The 22508-nt window shown below is 40.9% G+C and overlaps 1 protein-coding gene across 4 annotated transcripts in view; it reads right to left on the bottom strand.

The window, feature by feature from the left end:
• Positions 1-235: 235 nt before the first annotated feature.
• Positions 236-22508, bottom strand: part of limk1a (LIM domain kinase 1a) — a 63447-nt gene continuing 41174 nt past the window's right edge. For 3 of the 4 annotated variants that reach the window (XM_061719322.1, XM_061719323.1, XM_061719324.1), the window contains 13 exons: positions 10908-11017; positions 9087-9302; positions 8791-8896; positions 8405-8616; positions 8043-8229; positions 7718-7804; positions 6336-6467; positions 6169-6228; positions 5972-6037; positions 5509-5677; positions 5344-5399; positions 3983-4140; positions 236-3754 (listed from right to left, as the gene is read on the bottom strand). In XM_061719322.1, coding sequence (XP_061575306.1) covers positions 3586-3754; positions 3983-4140; positions 5344-5399; positions 5509-5677; positions 5972-6037; positions 6169-6228; positions 6336-6467; positions 7718-7804; positions 8043-8229; positions 8405-8616; positions 8791-8896; positions 9087-9302; positions 10908-11017 — 1728 coding nt within the window. In that variant the 3' untranslated portion in view covers positions 236-3585. Of the gene's footprint in view, positions 3755-3982; positions 4141-5343; positions 5400-5508; positions 5678-5971; positions 6038-6168; positions 6229-6335; positions 6468-7717; positions 7805-8042; positions 8230-8404; positions 8617-8790; positions 8897-9086; positions 9303-10907; positions 11018-15301; positions 15515-22508 lie in introns of those variants that run through there. The other variant, XM_061719325.1, reaches the window with a different exon arrangement.

Below are 22508 nucleotides of genomic sequence, written 5' to 3' on the forward strand. Positions count from 1 at the left end.
GATGAACAGAGATAGACAGCGACATCTACTGGCATGTTTGTTATTAGCAGGAACAAGAACTAATTTAGCCACTTAAAAGTATGCCACATATTTTTTGGAAAGATGAGTGATCTCGTTTACATTACCAGATATGTCACATCTGCACTTTTATTTGTTACTGTAGTGGGAAGAGATGAATGATGAAAGTATAAACTCTTCATTTTAAAGCAGAATAATTACACTCGGAGCCTCTGGCTTGTTTAAGGAGCAACAGTTTTATTTTTAGCTGTGACAGAAGAAAACAAAAACAGTCGCCTCCTCAGAGTTTTAATGTTCATGTTCAGAATTAAAGTGCAGAATAGTTTTCACAGCTTGTGTAAAAAATAAAACAATAAAAAAAAAAATTAAATAAGACCAATAAAAGGAATATAATATTAAAATATCAAAACTGACAATGGAGATCTGGAAAATATAAATATGATACAGAACAAGATGAAATCTTATACAACACGGTTTCTGCTATGATACTCAATCCACTTGAATCAGGCTTGCACTTATGATACATTAAAAAGAAAGTCAGTTCATGTTTTCGAGTCGTTGGCAAGGCTAGCTTACAACAAAGGCACAGCATTGTTCAGAGGTAAAGATCCTTTGCAAAGAAGTGCTGCGGCATCATTCTCACTGATCATCAAGAAGTCCACACTGACACGTTTAACATGCGCAACATGATTCAGACGGGAATGGAAGTAGGAGACTCGGCAAAGCCACTTGTGCATGGTGCATGCCCACAGACGAACACGTCAACCAAAAAGGGGCTTGTTTAAGAGACATGTGTTTGTATTAGTAGCCTGCACAGTGACATAAGTTTACATGGTCTTCCAGTGTAACCAGGTGAGTGCCGTATAAGCTGTTGAATAAACTGAATCGTGAAGAAAGCTCCAGAAAGATCACGGCCCTGAGCCAAAAGAGTGTGACGAGGAAGAGGTGAGGGAGGCCAGTTTAGGTAAGTGCTCTACTATCAGCAAGACCAGCAGTGTTTGCAGCCGCTGTGGGCTTCACGTATGTAATCAAGCAGTCAGAAACAACACAGACCATCATTCACAAAGGACCAGTCTTTAGGCAGCAGGCAGAGCTGAGACATCACATCCTCTCAACAGCAAACGCCAGGAACTGTAGTCTTTCACACGTTATTTAACTCACCCTCTTTACATCTTGAAAATGAATTTTTTGTCTATGCTAGTTGATAAATACTTCTACTTAAAGTCGACTTGCGCAAAAAGATCTGATGAGCCATCATCAGTCATCATATAACCTTGTTTGCAATTGAGAGGATGAAATCCTCACAACCCTTTTTTTTGTTTACAGTTGAAAGGCTCCATCAGTGGCTTGCATTCATATAACAACCTGAACTGACATAATTCATTTCTTTATCACAAGTAGCCCAAGAGAGAAAAAACAAAACCCAACAAACATGGCCTCAACCAGCCATATAGTGCAAATAAAAGTACTCAAATGTTATAAAAAAAAGATATCAGAGGGTAAATATAGAAAAAGAGATGGTGTTTTGTTTCTTCTTCCTCATTTTTCTTGTCAGCTTCACTTTCTTTTTTTTTGTCTTTCATAGTTTGTTTTCTTATTTAAAAAAAATAAATAAAAAAAACCTACAATATCCAGAAGCAAAAACAGCTTGGAGTAGAAGCCAAAGAGATCTAGCTTGTGCATCATGCAGCTTGTGGAAACAACAGCAGGAATTAGAGAGAAAAACGGGATAAAAAGGAGAAATCTTAGGTTAGAAGGTGCAGGAGAGAAATCTGTCGGTGTTAAAGATTGTTTCTGAAGAATGGACATGTTTACCTAAAGCACGCAGACAGATGTAAGGACACACGTATATACAGACATATTTACAGTTTAGCTTTTGTGTGTAAACAAACGGGGGGTCATCCTCAGGAGGAGCTGACTGGATGAGGCAGAACTGGATGATATTGTAACACCTTCACTTCTGTACAGTACATGAGAAAAGAGTGAATTATCAATGACAGGTTGATTGCCTTAAGTATATCACATTATTTTTGAGTTGATTGATTTTGATATTGATTGTGTTGAGTTGAAGTGAGTAATTAACCCCACTCTCATAGTTTGAAGTGATTAAGTGATCCAGTATGATCAAGTAGATCCAGCACTGCGGTTAGGGAAATCACTACAGTGAATCATAAGCTGTAGATCAAGTGTATGAAAGTGTAACAGGTAGTTTAACCCCCCTTCTCTTAATTTAACTTGATTCATCTACAATCTTTACAGATTTTATTTCAGTTTAAGAGCAGTGAATCCTTTTTTATCGATTTGGATGAGCTGAACTTCATTCCTGCACAAATCTGGCACGGACCTGAAAACTCAGTGGCTACCAGTTAAATGGTGAGACATGTCTTTTAGATTAAGGGAAATGACATAATTTAATGTCTACTGAGTTCGGCCTGAAATTGGGAAATGCTTTACAGGGCCACAAGTCTTCATATTTTTTAATTTTAAAAGGTTTGGACTTCTCAAAAGAGGTGACAGGACAGAATGAAAAGGAAAAAAACAAAACAAAAAAAACAACTTCTGGCTGTGCCTTTTAAACTGCAATCCAACCTTTACTCTCCGTCCTTTCAACTTGCCAGCCACTAAAAATATGGCAATGTAGCATATGTATATAAAATATGTCTCTACATTTACAATATTTAAAACATTTACAATGTTACTGGTTATGTACCCTGCTGTATGTTCGAATGTAAAAGGGAATGAGATACGCTTACAGCTCTTAAAACTGAGGGACAATGTACCAAATTTATGCAAAACACGCGTACCTTTAATGTAAAGTCAGTGCTACACAATAAATAGGGCCGATAAATAGCGCCACGAGTAGATTAGTGGTTTATGACCGGACATGGTCAGGGGGACGCAGTGAGCCAGGATCTGCCAGCATTATTTACAGTCATGCGCTCTTCAGTGGGGGAATTAAAGCTTGAAAGGTTTTGTTTCATTCATACGAGTGCATCTAAAACGTCGTGTCACAGACAACAGACGGGGTATTCTTTGCATTTTTGAATAGTTCAGTTTTGAGTTTTAAACCAAAAGCCAAACCAAACACACACACACACACACACACACACACACAGCAACACCTGCAAACACAAACTGCACGATGTACTCTGCAGAGACCCAGAGTGGGGCAGCCGAGGGTTGGATATATCTTTTTTTGTTGTTGTTTTGTTTACTTTTTTATGTTCATTTAGACACTATACAGTATAAGTATAGTGAGTATGGTTTACTGATGTGACCACTTGTGTTGAAATCTACATGATTCAAGAGTCATGATTTGAAAGTTGTGTCTGATTGCATATGACAGATTCCACCTCAGCAGAGCTGATTCTGTATGTGCGTCTCCCACAAGTGGCTCCTCAGATCCACACGTTTCCCCTGAGTCTGTTCATTCAGCCTGAGCCTGTATTATCTGCCTCAAACCTGGAGGGACATTTACACGAGTCCTCCTGCCACGGCGCGCCACTTGAGTAGGGTGTTTGCCACCCCTCCCCGGTGTGGACGCCACTCCTCCCGTGGTTCTCAGCTCTACTCCGGCTGCTCGGGGTGGGTATGCAAGCCGTTCTCGGGGTGTTTGATTTTGTTGTACTCCCAGAAGACCTTGTATAGCTGGTCCAGTTCAGACATGAGGGGCAGACCGATGTCCAAGTGCATCTTTAGATTCTCCAGCCATTCCTCCAGTTTGGAGAAAGCAGGTCTAAATATAAAAAAAAAGTACATGAGATTTTCTTTCTGTTTATATTAGACATTTATAGCTCTTTTTCAGCATTATCTTTGAGATCACAAATGGTTTTAAGTAAAACAAATAAAAGTTCAGAGTAGCACAATGGCTGAATTTGATCAAAGGACAACTATTGACAACAATAATAAGCCATTAAAAAAAAATATGAGGCTTGTAAATGTGAATCTGTTGGGGTTGTCTGACCTTCTGTCTGCATCAAGGTCACAGCACACAGCAGCCACGGGGAAGAAGGCGGGGGGGCAGTCAGGGGGACAGTAGTGCTCCAGGAAACCAGAAACGTTCAGTCCGAAGTCGGTCGCTCTGGGGAGGTAGTCTGGGTCAGCATTCACTCGCCCAATGATCTGAAGAGGGAATAAAAAGAGTAAATGAGAGAGAAAGAGTTAGATTTGTAGATGGAAGCCCCCGTCACCCCTCCTCCTGAAAACCAATAAACCCTTCAAGCTGAAGCTGGTTATTTCCAATAGACCACAACTACGGCTTGTCTTCCTTTTAGCAGCTACATGAGGACGACTTTGATTTTCTGCTCCCTCTAATCGCCGGCTATAGTCGCTGGATAATAGCGTACATCTGGGGAAGTCATGCTTTGGAGCGTCTGAGTAAATAAACTGAACTGTTGAGCCCAAATTATGAGGATGATATGAGGCCGGGGCCCCAAGCCTTCAGCTCCGTCGGGCAGTTGGAAAGTACATTCCAGTTTCAGAAATGCTGAATTTTGGCTGAGTGAGATTTTTTCCCTAATAAAATGAAATGAATATTGTATTTAACATGAGCAGAACTTGGTGAATTGCAGAAAAAGCTGTCAGAAATGGAAGGTTATCACACATTATAGATGAAGAATATATGGAAATGATGAGTCAAAATTACAACTGGACTTTTAATTCTGGAGAAATTGGGTGTGTATAACCGCTAAACCGAGGCGACTGACTCCTTCCCATTGCCAGAAACAGCGTGGTTACCCTCAGTGTGCTGGTACCACACGTTACAGTTATTATTCCCGGGGACAAGCGTGCAACAAGACGTAGCATTCGGCTGTCCTAGAGGCTGTGGTGGACCACAAATTTCTTTTAAGCATGTCTTTTGGAGGAAAAATAGCTTATTATTTTGGACTGGACCGCAGTACAGCGGGAGCAGCACAGCGGGACTGAGGGTGAGCGTTCAACCACTTAGCAGACTAGTAAAATTGATCCGTCAAATCTCTTTACATCTGCATGGTGCTCTTGTTCTTTTCAGAGCATCTGTTTGAGACACTTCAGCAAACACGTGGTTCAAATCTCAAGGCTGCGTTCACGTTTGCAGACCAGAACCCAGCACACACTTTACTGATATGCTGGTCCACCCTGGTATCCTGCTGATTGGGAGTCAAGCTAAAAAATACGCTCAAACACTGGAGAGGTATTTGACTCCAGGGGATTTGAAAATGCTGAATACAGAATGCAACTAAAAAACTGAACTTTTTTAAACTAAAAAGACTTGCAGGTTATTTGGGGGATTTATTGACAAAACTAAATCAGTTTTTAGTTCATGGAGGTTGAGCAGTCGCTTACCTCGCAGAGCATGATTCCAAAGGAAAAGATGTCAACTCTTTCATCATAGCTTTTCCCTGAGGAGGACAGACAACAAAGTTAGGCTGTTTATTTTTAGAATACGCTAGACAAATGACATGATTCTGTTTTTTTTTTTTTTTTACTAAGCATGCTTGCATATCGTACCATGGATCATTTCAGGAGCCATCCAGTAAGGGTTTCCCACCACAGTGTACCTCTTCCTGCGGTCAGGCTTCTTCAGACCGGATAGTTTTCCCTCCGTCAGCTTTCCCTCAAGCTTATCCTCCACCATGAGCCGAGCTAGACCGAAGTCTGCCACCACCACTGTGTTGTCCTGAATGACCATATATGTCATAAAACATCAGTATTAGGCTGCCACATTTAAACTCTGAAACAGCATCAAGCTCTTTATTTTCATGTTTACCAAGCTTTCTCTGTCTGGATAGGGTAAGATTAATGCTTTTGCTGTAAACAACTAGAGCTAAAAAAGCTCTCCTATCTTGTCATATGAAGTGATCTTCGTTACAAAATCATACTTTACAAGCAAAGATATATCTCCATAAACACATTCAGAAGCAAAATGGGAGTTCAGTTAATTTAGTTTATTAGTAAACATATAATTTCTCACCTCTCTTACTAGACAGTTGTGTGAGTTCAGGTCTCGGTGGATTATGTTCATGGAGTGTAGATACGTCTGAATGACAAATAGGACACAATTGAGTGTTACGCCTCGTGACCACGAGAGGGAGACAGTAGTCGGGACAACGGGGAGCATTTTGTCTGCTGATGCTGAAGTCACACACACTGTCAGATCTTTGTACTCACCATCCCAGCTGCTATGTCCTTAGCAAAACTGACCCGCTGGTTCCAGGGATAGTTACCGTCCTGCAAAAGAAAAAAAAACATCGTCAAAGTACAAGTACTCCACCTGATATCATGCAAAACCATTACTACTAACTAACAAGAAAATTACATAGTAAGGCCCGGTTTACCATTTTCTTGATGATTTCCCTTAGTGTTCCTCCTTTGATGTATTCTGCAATGAAGTTGAGTCTCTTGTCCTTGTAGAGGACTCCAATGAACCTGAGGACATTGGGGTGTTCCAGGCAGCGCATCACCTTCACCTGTGGACATTTTCACACACTGTCACAACATCTTTGAGAGTTCCTAGGTGAAGATGATCAAACGGACTCACTGCTGGTTTAACTATATGCACTTTAGTGACTTTATGTACTGTAAAAGATCGTGTAATGATTTCAAGTGCTACAAGAACAAAGTGGGGTTGTTTTGAGGGTGGAAAATGCCATTATTCCACCTAAATAGTTTTCCTTCTGTACTGTATAAGATTATAGGAAACTCAGTAATGCAGGGCCCCGGAAAGCTCAGTCAGATGAGTAAACGGAGGTCGTTGCCCTCATGCAGGTGGCACAGGTTTGAATCCAGGCCTTTTCACTATTAACTGAGTGTATTAACAAGTTTCCTGTCTAGCCACTTTCAAAATAAAGGCCACAAAAACATCTAAAAGAAAAAAAGAAAAGAGACTCAGTAATGCAAAGACTTGGGCCACCTAGAAGCAAACAGCACGCTGGAGTAATAAGCACACACAACTGTGGTTGGGGTTTGCTTTACAGCCAATCTTTTTACTCTGCCAGATGAACCAATTACAAAGCAGGAGCTTAGTGCCGCACCAACCTAATAATAAAGCTAAAGCCACACACATAAACAAGCATAATTAAAGAGGAACTCCTATACAGATACTGTTGACTAGATATGATCAAACCGGAGCAGAAGGTCAGCAGGAAGTGTAACACGGCACTCTAACAACCAGCGCCGTTGCCACTTCTCTGATTCTGCAATGCTGGCTTGTTATTTGAAAGCACAAAGTGACATGCTATAATTAAACCTCTGTTTGGTCAGTAAGAAAAAGCTGATCGTCACATATAATCTTTTAAGAGACAACACAGTGTAATCACTGATTAAGTATGGATATCTAGATTTAAGTGATAATGTAATTGTTTGAGATCCTTAAAAAACCTAATGTAAGGGTTGCTGAGAAATATTGTGTGGGAAGTGAAATTACTTATTTGAATACATTATTTTGGGGAGAAAATACTTATTACTCCAATTTCAGGTAATTTTAAGTTTTTTCATTTGTTATTCACTTATATCCCAGTCTTCTGCAGAAACTTTTTGATCAGGAATGATTACCTCAAGCAGACAAAACCATCAAGCATTTGCTTTACTGAGTTCTGTTCAAAAGCAGTGGCTTGTATAAATTACTAGTAGTTCTACAACCTGACATCTGAGGGTGTGTAGGGAGAGAATTTGATGCTTCTGAAAGATGAAACATCTGGGAACATTCATCTCCACTCACCTCTTTGAGGAATGTTCTCTGTGTCTCATCGTCAAAGCGAATTAACTCCTTCATCACCATCACCTCCCCTGTCTCCTTGTGGGTGACCTACACCAAGTAACAAAAAGCAATTTGAGCAATTAGTGGGAATATTATTGTGATGCAATGTCAAATGGGTTACACCATTTAAATGACAGCATAGGAGTTTTAAAAAGTCCATGGTGCGTAAAGGAAAAAAAAAACACTGACGAAGGTCCTCCCTCTTCTGAACGATTTTTCTCAAAGCTACCACCTGATGGTCATTTTGCGTATTGCACACAAGTAGTTGGATTGCCTTCAACACTACCTTGATAGCCTGTCCAAAGCATCCCTTCCCAAGAACTTCTCCGTGGATGAGGTCAGATGGCCGAAAGATGCGGTGTGTCCGATTGGAGACAACTCGGAGTGACTCTGATCGATTGATCTCCTTCTTTTGGGAGATAGGTGATGCTGCGTTGCTGGAGCCTGGTGACTTATCAATGCTGCAACTCCGCCTGGAAGAGGTAGAGAAGAAGATCTGGTCAGTACTTGATACTGTATTGATATTATTTGCGGTATGATTAATGATTATCCCTTCATAAGACTGATGCAATGTGCTAAAAAAAATGTCTTGAAAGACACAAAAAAGGCGATTGAATGTGTTTGGTAACTAAAAATGTCACTTCTTACGTGATGATCCGCGATCTCAGGTTGTTGATGTCAGGGTGTGGAGGTTGGGTGATTGGCAGTGGGGGACTGGACACCTCTGACAGGGGGGTGGACAGGGGTCCGTCCCCCTGCTGTTCGGCCTCTGAGGAACCTCCTTCCTGCGTCTGAGCATGAGGGTCATGTTCGATGGTGAGCTGCAACAGCCTGCTCGTCTCCTGGAGCAGCAGGTCGATCTGGAGATTAAAGCACGTTTTTATAAGATGCTTATACTAAAAGTGAAGCTGAAGATACCTTTATTTCAAATGAAGAATTGTTTTCAAGGATGAACTCCTTTTCAGTATGCAGTTTGAATCTGTTAAGTGGAGTAAATGTCTCTTATTTATGAGAAGAAAAGCATCAGTAAACACCTCATCCAGAGGGACGTTGTGAATGGGGGTCCCGTTGATTTCCAGGATCCTGTCTCCAACATGAATAGAGTTCTTCACATCCGGACTGATGCAGTCAGGGTCCACTCTGCGTACAAAAGAACAATGAGAACCGTTCTGCACACGTTTTACTTTTCTCTTCAGACGCAGACTGATATCTGGTATGTTTGTAGCTCTTTTCGATGTCATATAATGCCCCTTGTCTCCTTTATTTATCATCCACCACGTTACTTTCTGCCCCTTTTCCTCAGATTGAGCCACATGTTCTCTGGACTCACTGGGAGACTCTGACGGTGCGGCTCTTCTCAGGACTGTAGCCATTTGTCGGGCTGAGCGGCTCGTCGATGGCCACCGAGAAGCCTCTTCCTTTGCGCCCGTTGTTGCCCTCGGCTGAGGCCGGGATGGACACCAGTGTGACCGTGTGAGGGATCCGGGAACATGGCGAATTCGGCAGCGACACTGGGGTCACGATGGTCTGGTAGTAACAGTGGCCGCTGGAGCCGAAAAACAAAAATAAAGAGAGGATGAGGAAAGGCTTCACGGTTGTGAGAAATGAGCAAAAGAGAAAAATGGGGAACCTCGTGAGCACAAGTTCTCATTACATCATTTCTTTTCTAAATCACATGTTGTTGACAAGATGCTGCTGAAGATCAGTCGGGACAGCACTGAACAGTCATTGTCCACAACTAATGATGACCTTTACAATGTATAAATCAGTTTCATCACATTGGCTTATAAATTCAACATTTATTTTCCCCCCCAAAACACATGTGCTAGGAGTTTGAGAATGACTCATGAAATAACAACTTGGGGAGTACCCAGACAGCAGTGCTGAGCTTAATTTGAATGAACAGTAGTCATTTCTCTTACAGTTGTAATGAAGAGCAATAGAAGTAATTGCTAATTTAAACTCCAGCACGATAATTTACTCTGTGAACATAATGCTCTGCCACACTTCTGCTCAGAAAAACTGACAAAGCCTTTTCTGTCTACATGTACAGTCCTCTGCCAATGTTTTACCCCCTAAAAGCAAAGGGACGGAACGTTCTTATCTCCTGCAATTTTGTTAACGATTCGAAATGCAGAAGAAGAAAAGAAAACACTGACCAAATCAAAATTGTGTGTGAATGTTCTTGTTATTTAAGGCAATAGCAGTTCATCACATATACTTAAATACAGTTTTTAAGCTTTTTGGCAGGTTGACTGCTATGATGATTCTGGATATTTAGACAGTTTTTGTTTCCTCGTGCGACCCCATACTGACTCGGTAATACTGAGATCAGAGCTACTGCATGTGGGAAGTCGTAGCATTTGCTGAAGCACTCTTGTTCTTACTCGTGACTCGAGGTATTTAAAGAGGCTTTCCTGATGTTGCTACATGATAAATAAGAACGTAAAATGCTGGAAGCATTTGCACAGCTCTGCATCTCTGTGCATTGGGGTTCAGCGCCACATTCAGCCTTTTGTTTTTTAAGCCTGTGGCTTGTGACAGTCACACTAACACAGCCCTGCAGCTACACAAGTATAGAACAAGAAACAAAACAAGAAAAGGGAGTTGTAAGCAGCAAATATAAAATTCAAACTGTAACTCCCTGATTTTTTTTCATTTTCATGTTTCAGGGAAAACATGACCGACAGTAAGATGAGACATTGTCATGTGACTGCTGCGAATCCCCAGTTTGTGTTACAAGCATTTGACATAATGTTCACAGTATTTGAACCAGAAAAAGAGAAAAAAGCTGAATAAATTTAAGATTTTGTCAGTCAACTGGTGCTTTGGATTATTTTCACATTTAAGTGTTTTGGTTTCAAAGGGATTCTGAGAGGATTAGCCCAAGACTGAGGACAGAATAATAATACCGATACCAACAGTGACAGGCGAGTAAGTTAGACTCAGATGGCACACGAATCAAAGAATGACAGACTCCTCATCTACTATTTGGCAGTGTTAAAACAGAACAAATAAAAGCTTCTTTAAAAGGATATGTGACCCATTTTTTGGAGTCATTTGGGGAAAACTGCAGTCTGGTTTCATTTTCAAAGAAAAGGGAGATGTTCCAAAGCATGCATATTTTAATCCTATAGTGTTGGCTGCTCACCAGTAGAGTTTGGATCTCTCCACAAGAGCATAAGTGTCTCCATCACCGATGAACGCCCTGCAGTTGAGACAGGTGAAGCACTCTGGGTGATACTTCTGTTCCCCAGCAACCTGGTAGAGAGAAAAGACATGCATATTTAAATACGCTTTAAAATGCTCACAATTCTCTGACTTACGGATAAATGACTGGAGGGCAGGAGTTCGGGAAGTGAAAGTGGAGTGACAGGCTGCATGAGGCTTTTACGACCGGTCGGGTAAGCAGAGCAAGGCCTGGTCAATGAGGGCAAGGGAGGGTTACAGGCAAGGAAATTGAGAGTTTGCTGCTGCCAGATGTCCTGTAAAGCTTGAGGCAGTTTCACAAACAAGACGGGGAATCGAATTATGGCCCCAAAAAACAAAAAACACAGCAGGGAATGAGAGGCCTGTTGAGGGGTTTCAGCTCTGGTTGCTCTTTCGACCATGTCCACTTCTGATAAGCACATAAACCATGTTCCAAGATTCCTCACTTTTACTTGTTAAATCTGTGTAATTTTTACTTTTATTGACTTAAATAAGTGGCTTTCATTTTTACATACTATATTACCTTCTTTTACCCCTTTCAAGGAAATGTGGCCCGGATCAATGCAAATGACCCAGCCACTCAATTAGTGGAGTACCCTCCATGATTAAACATGAGCAAAAAGGTCAAGCTGTTTGCTGCCAGGGAGCTCTCTTGTGGCTTTGCTTTTTGCTTTGAGTTGCAGAAAATTTAGGTGGGATTTATGTCCTTCACAGATCCCCTCGCCTGCAATGATCTGCAATAATAATACAGTGAAGAGAGGAAGGAGCCCGATATTCAGGACTGCTGGGTATAAAACAAAATTATCCATTAAAATCCTACGAAAGTTACAGTTTTATATTCAGATCTTTTAAACTATTTACTATTCCAATAGTCAAAGGTTGCAATCTTAAACAATTATTTTCAAGTTCAGACTGCATTTCTGACCTGTTTCCATCAAACCAGCACGACTGCAGAGCAAATACATGAAATCGTGCCTTCAAATGGGAATAAACTTCAACTGTGGTGTGGAGTTTAAGTTCCACACGGAGAAAGCCACTTCCACATGGGAAACAATCTTTAAACTAAAAGGAAGCGCAGCAACAAAAATACAGAAATTGTAAAGACGGAAGAACCGTAAAATCAGTGTTATTAGCCATATGTCAGCTGCCACACCCTCCTGGGAGAGCAGCGGTGAAAGTACGAGCACACACACACAAACACATGTCGAGGGCCCTCAGGTTGCCACAAGTAGGAAACCACAGAGCTTATTAATTAACAGCTTTTTAAGTGATTCTAATCCCTCCAGCTAAACACTGAGAAATGATGCCACAGCTTGAATTCGATGCCATAACCCCTGACTTACTATCTTTACCATCTTTTTCAAGTTAAATCAACAAAGTTGGGCTCTGCTGATAGCAAAGGAAACCAAATATATACTATTTGTTTATGATTTTCAGAATACTTGTTTGTGAATCGTTTTAAGGTGCAACTTTGCATTCAGGAGAAGACAGGAAGAGGGAACAGCTGGATGGATACGTAAAGGGTGTGTTGCTCTCCAGGATCTGACACCGTGGCAACCATTTGCTTGCCATGCAAACACACACACACCCACGCACACACCCTCTTTAAGACCACATTTGACATGCGACAGCTGCTGCTCTCACAATAAGCAGACACTTCCTCTGCAAAGTGTGGACGTAAGGCAGACAAGGAGCATTAAACTAATTAGTGAGGCAGATCATCACTCAATCCGATACTGGCCATGTGACCAAGTGTGTGTCTTCAAGCGTGTTGCCAGTAAAATTCATTCTGTAGGAGCTCATTATCGCGCTCATGACTTTGTGACTTAACTTTATCTGATAGTGTAGCTGAAAGTGGCTTCTTGTAATAGCAACGCAGGCCCCTCCATGGCCCCCGGGACCACAGCTTCAAGACGTAGCCGAACCAATGCACAACGCAGCACCATGTTTAGTTGTTTTCCATCACAAATTTACCTCTACTTTGATAAAACAGTGTATTGGAGTCAAATTATGCAATAACTAGCAGGGAGTCAATTCAGCTGTGTAAATAGTTGAGGTTATTTTAATATCATTATGAATTCATTTTTTGTTATATTTCTATAACTCTTTCTAAATTGTTTTCAAATGTATGTACTGCTATGGTTTACGGCTGACCTTCGTTATTTCAAAAATCCTATTATCCATAAAAGACTCAAACTTATTTGTTTTCCGCAGTGCAGAAAAAATGTGGCTTTTTTTTATTGACATGAAGGAAGTGCAGCCAAACCAGCCTCTGCCAAGTGTTGCTGTGTCCCTGCTGTGAGTGGTGCATTAGCCGGCCAAACTGTTCACTTCCACTACAGCCTCCCAATAAACCTTTTTGCCACTTAGAAGTGGAAGAACTATTCTTTTAAATCTATAAAGCGTAGACACTTTACCACAAGCCTACTGTCAGCTGTGGTTTGTTATCTTAAGGGGGCTTGGTTTTTCTCCCACTAGGGGAGTTTTTACCTGCCATTGTTTATGTAATTATTGCTCGGGGGGCATGTTCTGGGTCTCTGGAAAGCGTCTAGAGACAACTTTTGTTGTATTAGACGCTATATAAATAAAATTGAATTGAATTGAATTGAATTAAAAGAAAAACAGAAACGGTGATGGGAGAAACTAGAGGAAGGATTACAGTAATGGGCAAAATCATTTCCTCCTAATTACCTCCAACAGGCAACAATCAGCGTCAAACACGGCAAGCTTGATGTATTACGGCCTTTGTTTTGCGTTATTTGTGTCCAGAGATTTTTATGGGTCACCCGAAGTGGAATTCAAATGGTTCCTCACACACCAATAAAATAAATTTATGACTAATGCTCTAAGCTTAACAGCTTAAAGTCATGGTGATAATAAATCAGACTAACTTAGCATCTTAAACATGTTGACCTGTTTCACCTTTGGACATTTTAGTGTCTGAAAGACTTTAAAAATGTAAACAATCTGTAAAAATACTTCAAAAATTCAGAACTACCCCACCACCCCTTTAGATTTATAGAATGCTTTTACTTCTACATTGCTCTTCATATTCCTCAAGTTTATGAGTCATTTGGTTCCTTTTTTTTAACCAAAGTAACATTTTCAAATTAATTCACATTTTCCTTATGACATTTTCCAATTTCCTCAGATCACATGACATTTTCCTTGTTTATTATATTTGGTAATGAGAAGGGTGTCTGCATGACAACCATCACTGCTGACCCAAATATATAAGTACATGTTACAGACTGAATTTACACCCACACAATATAAATGGCCTTCCTGCATTGGTTTACGTGCAAGTATTTATATTTGTGTACAGATCTAACTCATTATCAACCAGCATATGAATGGCTTCACTGAATTATGGGATCTCTAGATTTTCTTAACCTCATGTTTCATATAATTAACCTCAGCTCCCTGGATGAATCTTGAGGATGAGAATTTAAAATATTCACATCATTTGGATATTTTCCCAAAATGGGTTAAGCAGCATTTACATTTGGGAGCGGATGCTCCCTGTGGAGAGAGAGCTACAACTGAGCCAAATAACAAAAATGTGTCAAAGGGAATCCCTAATGCATAAATAGGCAAATATGATTCAAATGTTGCACACAACTGGTATCAAGGCTGTTTGAGCATATATAAGGACAAAATAAGATGCCCTGCTTGTCAAGAAAGTGCATAAACTTCCATGCTACAGTCAACATCATTTAGGCAAATACAATTAGACTGACAGCCTAAGATTGGAGACAGTGGACCACATTGATGTGCTCTGAATGGAAACCCCCTTCTGCCACAAACACTACAGTACCACAGTATACACAGGCCTCAGCTTTACAAATGCTCCTAATGTATTCAGCCTGTTTGCTCCTCTCTGCAAATCTCACGTCCACTTGGGCAAAAAGAGGAAACTGATTACAGTGTGGCGCGTATGTTAAATAAAAATAAACCTCCAGAATGTGCTCACACTTTGAATTCTTCCTTTATCAGATGTTTCTGAGAAAGTGTGGTTTCTAAAAATAGCAGGCTTGTCATCTCTTATCAGTTTTTCATGACGTGAAAAAGGGGAAAAAGAGGGCACAACTGTAGTTACAATGCAATACACTGACCTAGTTTAAAAACAACCCACAAAATACAACATCACTCTTTAACTGTAGTTTTGAAATTAAAAGAAATGTGACGGAAAGACGCTGTGTAAAAGCAACCACGCTAACCATCCCACCGGCAGCCTCAGCCTCTCTGCCTGCCCTTTCGCCGGCTCATGAATACTGCATATAAGAGACCCAGGAAGCGAGCAGCAGCAGCAGCAGCAGCAGCGATCAGCCTCACCTTCTTATCCCTCCTCCACAACCTGAGACAGCAGAAGCTCCAGAAAAAAAAGTCTCCCACCATGTCAGCGAGAGCTGGCGTTGCTCTTCTCTGTTCTAGTTCATTCTACTGATGCAGGCGATTCCCCTGCTGTCACAACAAAACACTGGCAGCGGCCAAGCCGGGCTGAGAGCTGCAGGGGGAGGAGATCAGCCCACGCCTTTGCAGCTGAGCTCATCTCTGAATCAGTGTCACTCCTCCGAGTTCCCTCCCTCCTTGCCTTCCTCTCCCCTTACTTTTGCTATGACCTCATCGTTTCCTGCTTGGCCCTACCCACTCTTGCACACGCGCCAGCTAGCCGGCTGCTTCGCACACCCCTCACCCTCCACCCCCTGGTGTCTTCAGTTAATTTGTCCGCCCCCTCCTCCTCCTCCTCTTCTCCATGATGCTTCCTGTCTATGGCTGAAACCAGAAGTGAGGCGTAAAGGCATGACTTATTGAATGTTGCGTGAGGGAATACTGTCGCAATGTTCTTTGTGGGTTGTTTTGTTTGTGTTTTGCATTCAATTTTAGTGGGTTGTGCTAAATTAGGGTTGTATGAAACAGAAGGAAATTAGTACTATTCAAACATACAGATTCAGTTCTGCCTTCATCAAGAAAGTTTATATCTCTATAACTTTATATCAAAAACCCAAAATATTTGGGTTAAAATAATTTAATGACATCTACAATAAGAAGAGGCAACAAATAAAATCAGAAAACCTCAAAATTTAGCTGGCAGTTGTTTTTTTTTCTTATACTCATCATAATATGAACAGTATATCACTGAAAACAATTAACGTGACAAACTACTCTTTAACCGATCTCAACAGAGATAGATATTTGGACACACAGATAATGGTTCAAGGATAGCTAATTTTCTTGGTCAAAACTAAAGTCAGATGACAATCTAGGATTTCAAAACACGGGAAATGTGAAAAAAAAATTCCCATCTTCAAAAGCCCTTTGTCACATGTGGCTATAATCTTGGATTGTTGTGTCGTTCTTTAGCCTTCGAGAACAGCTCACACGTCCCAACATGCCCTGCATACCAGCTGGTTTTGACCTTGCCCTCACTTGAAGCCAGTGATGGGGGACCACGTTAGTGCGGGGGTATTAATAGATGGTCAGATGTGTTCTTTTTACTGCCTGCTGGTTGTCATGATAATGTGGTGGAGACAGACTGCAGATACAGAGAGAGAGACGGCTGGTAGGCTAAACATGATTAAGTTATTACTGTGGGAGTTCTTGGAGCTGCATTAGAAACTGGACAATCTGGAGAAATCCACGCTGCAGGCAAAATCCAGGGGAAGGGTTGACCACAAGATGATGCAGTCACAGTATAGCTCAATCCTCTGATTACTTACCAGTCTGCTGAATGACCCTGTTTGACTGTTTTAATATGCAAGTCAAATAAAAGGGAAAGGGGAACAATATGAATATATCTCTGGAGCAATATCTCTATCAAGTTTACCATTAATTATTGTTACAATTAACAGTTAAAGCAGCGATTTACCTGCTGTTTTGGTGTGAAACGTTATAGGCAGTACTCGAGTTGAAGGGGGATGAGGGGGGATGGCATCCCCCCTGAAATAAAAACAGTAAAAATCATCCCCCCTGTAAAACTGCCACCCCCCTTTCCATCCCTTATGTCATTTCATCAATGAATGTGCTGTTACTGCTATTTCAACATTTAGAGTCATCACCAGAAAAATAACACCAGAAAAATAACTTATTTGACAATTTTCACCTGTTTCAAGTAAATTTTCACTTGAAATAAGTAGGAAAATCTGCCAGTGGGACAAGATTTATCTTCTCATTACAAGCAAAAAAAATATTGTTCCACTGGCAGATTTTTCTACTTATTTCAAGTGAAAATCTACTTGAAACAGGTGAAAATTGTTGTTTTTTCCAGTGATGAGTCTTGTTTTAAGTGTAATAAGATTTTTTACTAAAATGAGACATTTTAACTAGAAATAGGACAAATATTCTTATTTTGAGTTTTTGCAGTGAACCGTTTTACTGTGAAGGACAGGGGCATATTGATAAGTTCAGAAAACAGTTTTTTATTTTAGTGTTTTGATGTATTTGATGTAAGCCCAGTGGATATTTAAAGCTTACAGAAGGCTGCATTTAACTGCTGCTATGTCATTCCTGCAGGTGTTTTGGTCAGTGCTATTATTTGTAATATATTATATTATTTGTAATCAGCACAAATTATCTGTCCCCATATGATAAAATCCACCATCCCCCCTGATTTTTTTTTTACAACTCGAGTACTGGTTATAGGTCAATCAGAAAAGCACATTTCTAGCTAGCTGATGATTTTTTTTCCTTTTAATAACCAAATAATGCAAATAAACTTCAACTGGACCTCTAGCCCAGAAAGACAATTGGCAGATTGGAGTAAACTGATTTGAAACTACTATAATGTATGCGTAGTTAGGGGTGTGTTTTTTGAGAGACAACTACGTTGTGATCTCTGATGTCAAACAGCTAGCTTTAAAGGAGCTTGAGGCAGGATTTATGAAAAAAAATTGTATACGTTTTAATTTTTCTAGTAATAATGTCAGATGAAGCGTTCCAAACCAAAAAGAGTGAGCCCTCTATATCTGTCCGTTGCCTTGAACAGGCTGTGTGCTGCAAAATGTGCTGTAAGGCTGGGGCCGCTTTTCCTGCGCTGTCCTGCGGATGTGACGTCACATGACGCTGCATGCACGTTCTCCCCGTTCTCCCGTGCCGGCTTCACTGTTGGCTGCAGTACCCCCGACGGCCGTCGTGGTGAAGGGTGGCGCTAGAGAGTCTCATTTCTTAAAAGGAGCCTCATGCTCCTTTAAGTTTAACTAGTTAGCATGTCTGGTGAAATTGAATTCTGAGCAGTGAATGAAGACCCACAGGACATAATAGTTGTTTTTTTGAACATAATATTGATTGTTGTGGTGTGAACCGGACTAACAGACCTCCATAACCAGCGCTGGTTGACCTCCAACCTCCTGCTTCAGTAGCAGGATGAGGAAGGAGGGGGGAAGGACAGATTACATCCAAATTAATCTAAGGTAACACTAATTAGTACCACAGTTTAGGGCGTGTTAGTTCCACCCGGGGGCCCACTTGGATTAACTGGGTAGAGTCAGCTCCAGCCCAGGCCGCTTTGCCCAGAGCCCCGACAAAACAGGCTTTGAAAGCACTTTTCAAAAAAACCTATGAGTGATGTCACAGAGGGTTTATCCAGTTCTTTTTTTATATAGTATATTGAATTACCTCATTCTGGAATTAATGACAGAGAATAAAAGTAAGAAAATTAGGTTATTTTTTTTCCAACTCTGTGGCCAACTGATTATCTGCCATCAACAATGTAAAAGTACCTTACTTTTTTATTGGCAGGAATGAGAATCAATACCAATAATTGTAAGCAATGCTTTATCTGGAAATAAAAGAAGGTTCATTGTAGGGAAACAAAAACAGAAAACATTTACAAACTTAACATTAGTTTGTACCCGAAGTGGAAAACCTGTAGGGTGGATGGCAAAACAGAAAGCCCCTGTATGTAAAAGTGTGTACAGAAAGCACAAGTTCAGCTTAGTCAAATCTGTTATCAGTGGGTTTGACATTAACACCAAAAAACCTCGGAGTGGAGGTGTGGGGGGGGTTTTAGCCCACAGAGACTGCTGCTTTCGTCAGTGTTTCCACTCGAGGATGTATGAATGCTTATTTAGTGTTTAAATACATCAGTATATCTAACTGAGGACCACAGGCGTGTGAAGACCACACCAGCTGAAACATTAAAAATAAAAACAATTCATAAAGACTGGACTTTAAAGGAGCTGTATGTAAGAGCAATAATAAAACGAATCATAAAATGACCCCGATATGTCAACAGACATTTAAAAATCATGTTCTTTTCAAATACTTATGTCACTGACAACAGCACTCAAGCCAGGATATTCTAGTTTAAAAAGAGGAGTTGCAGCCCTCAACTGATGTTTTTGTTTTCATTTTTTGTTTTGGTCTGAAGCTCCACCCTCCACCTATCTCCCAATCACGAAGTCAGTAGCGTTTCGGCATCCGGGTTGCCAGCTCGGCTCTGATTATTGCAGCAGCTGCTACAAACGTGTTGGATGAAAACATGTCTAGCGTTCCAAAAACTAAAAGACCTCGTTATGAATCCGAGTTACGTCGTGACAAGGTCCGAAATAAAACCAGGATTTGTATAGGAGATGCTTTTGAAAGATGGAGACGGCTGAAAGCGGAGAGGAATTTGAAGACAGACGCCAACGTTGCTGATTTTCTCCTGGACAGGTAAGATTCATAGCTAAATGTTTGGCTTTCATATATAAATACCATAGTTTCGCGACCATACGGGCGCCGTTTGGAAAGCAGCACCCTCAGTTTTGTGTAATTTCTGTATTTAAAACACACACACGGCGCACCGAACCCAAAGGCCCCGTCTACACACACACACACACACACACACGTGCGCCGCGGAACACAAACACAATCACACGAGTGTGCGTATTTAAAAATAGAGCAGGAAAAAAACTTTGTTTGATTGTAGGCTACTTTATTTCAGTTTTTACATTAATCAAACTCATCAAAGTCCTCATCCTCTGTTTCTGCATTAAAGAGCTGCGTACCCTACGGCGTAGGCTCTGCGTCCATTTAACGCGGAACCATAAATCAGGGTTCACTTTGAACGGCCGGTGTTGCACCGGTGTTCTGCCAATATCTGCTCCCTGCCGTTAGCCATTGATGACGAATGCAGACGTAATTTTCCCCGCATTATCTTTGGTTAGACACTAGTCTGTGGTAAATGTGTTGGTTGTTGCATATTATGGTAAATGTGTGGAGTGTTCCATAATTATGACAAAAACGCTTGTCTCTTCAGCTATTATGGTCCAAGCACTTCAACCCCAAGTAAAAGACAGTGGAAGAAGCACCACCTGACTGCACCATCACTTTCCAGTATTGGACATGCATCGTCTGAAACGTTTTCAAATCGGTCAGTGATCAGTGCCACGTTGTTTTCATTTTCATTTCATATTTGGAAGCATTTTTTGTCTAAAACAACTAAACTATTTATAGAGAAGACCTGCCACCTACAGAGGAAGCATTGGAAGATGAGGAGTGCACCATGGATGCCTCAGAAGTTCTAGAGGAGAGGTATACCTGAACTTCAGGTAATTTAATGAGTGTGTACACATACTGTACCTAGAAAGTGATTTTCCAAAAAATAAAAAAATGTCTCTATGTCCCACCCCCACAGGTCCACTGCTGATCTGGAGTCCTTCCAAAATCATATTTTAATGTATGCCAGCAAGCGCTCAGCATTTACCCTCCTGTCTTTGAGGCCAGGATGCTCCTCGCAGCGATCGATTATAACTACCACAAGGACCGCCCAGAGTTGTGCAAGTCTGATGGAAGCAAGCAGTAAGTGACATGCTCATTTCTACATGTTGGATGTTGGTAACCATTTTACCTGATTACACCATTGAAACTCTATATAAAACACTGTACTGTAAACAGTGTTTCCCCTAGAATTTTTTTCAGGCCCGGTGGTACCCACAGAAAAAACCCTAAACAGACGAGGCGCGTGGGACGGCATATTGGACATGTGACATGCAGCAATATAACCAAGTTTTACATTAAAAATCATTGTAGGCCTATATTGCAGAATTATATCACTTCAATTAAATCATTAGGCTTAATCTAACCTTTAACCAAAGTGTCATGGGCCTGAAAGGCTGCAGTGTGCTGGTCTGACCCATATGAGCATTGAGCACATCTTTTCTATATATTTCAGAGGGATCTCTATGAAAACCCTCTGGGATGGTCCTCTTTTAACGGCTGCTTGTGCTGACGGGATATGTGACAAAACATCCCTATTCACAATTGAGATTATATCAGTTATAAATAATTTAAACATTGTAGAAGATTTTTTTTCCCGTTTTGTTACAACAGAGTTACATGCATTTGACAATGCCTGGGGAAAAAATGAACCTTTAGTGGTTCTAGTGGAAAGACAATCTAATGTCTGTGTTGTTTTCATCATTATTGCTTACCACAAAAAGAAGCTCAATCAGAACAAAAATGTAAGCTAAACAACAAAGCGCTGCACAGGCGCTCCTAAATGTAAATGATCATTGATTTATGAATGAATGGATATGCCGCTTATTTTTGGCATATTACATTTTTTTTTTAGGCCTGGCAGGGGGGCTCGTTGGCCTGGCGGCCCCGCCAGGCCTATGCAATGGTAGGGGAAACACTGACTGTAAAACATGGCCCTTGGAATGTGAACAATCTATTTTCTCTGCTTTTATTTTAGGTACAGGAGGCTGTACAAGAAAAATGCCCAAAGGTATATGCTGTACACCAAGAAGACATCGAAGACCTATGGCTACATCCCAGAACTGCAAACAAAGATTCTGCAAAAGAGGCTAGCTGGCAAGGGAATGCCCAGGCGGAGGAGTCTTCGACCCGATGACCCCAGAAAGTACGGCCCTCTTCCCCCTGTGCCGGCACCAACCAAGGAGGAACTCCTGCGCACCCAAGTCAGGAGAGGTCTTGGTAGGTAGAATACCCGTTTATTTCTTTTGCATCTGCGGCTACATACCACACACCAAGTTAGATGTAATGCATATTACATTTATTTTTAAAATAATCTAATTTCTGTTTTTATTTTGCTCTCCTCAGTGTCAGCATTCCAGAGTGAAGACCAGTGAAACCCGTTTCCAGAGCCTCTCAGCCCTTGTCATTTCCATTTTCTGCCACAAGCTGCTTTTAAACCATTTCATAAAGTTTCCACAGTACAGAGCAGCTAATTGTTCAATAGTTATTTATACTATTTATACTGTTTATCCCTCGTTTTATTTATTTATTTTTTACTGTTCCTCTATATTGTAAAAAGCAAAGCATTGTTATTATAAATAAACTTTTTTTATTGAACAAGGAAGAAGTCTCTTTACAAACTTGGAACAAAACAAACAATTTGTAAAAACAAAGTATATACAACAAGTAACTTCAATTAAATTGGAGTCGGTAAAGTTTGTTCACATTGTGGGTATAAAGCCAGTGTACTGGCCTTGAGGGTCAGGGTATTTGTCCCTTATTCTCCAAATGCAGCAGCTGGGGATAACATGACGGTTACCCTGGCCCAGTGATCCATGCTGCCAAAAGGTGTACTGGCGATAAG

Source organism: Cololabis saira, chromosome 4, assembly GCF_033807715.1.
Source record: "Cololabis saira isolate AMF1-May2022 chromosome 4, fColSai1.1, whole genome shotgun sequence".
Taxonomy (NCBI): Eukaryota; Metazoa; Chordata; class Actinopteri; order Beloniformes; family Belonidae; genus Cololabis; species Cololabis saira.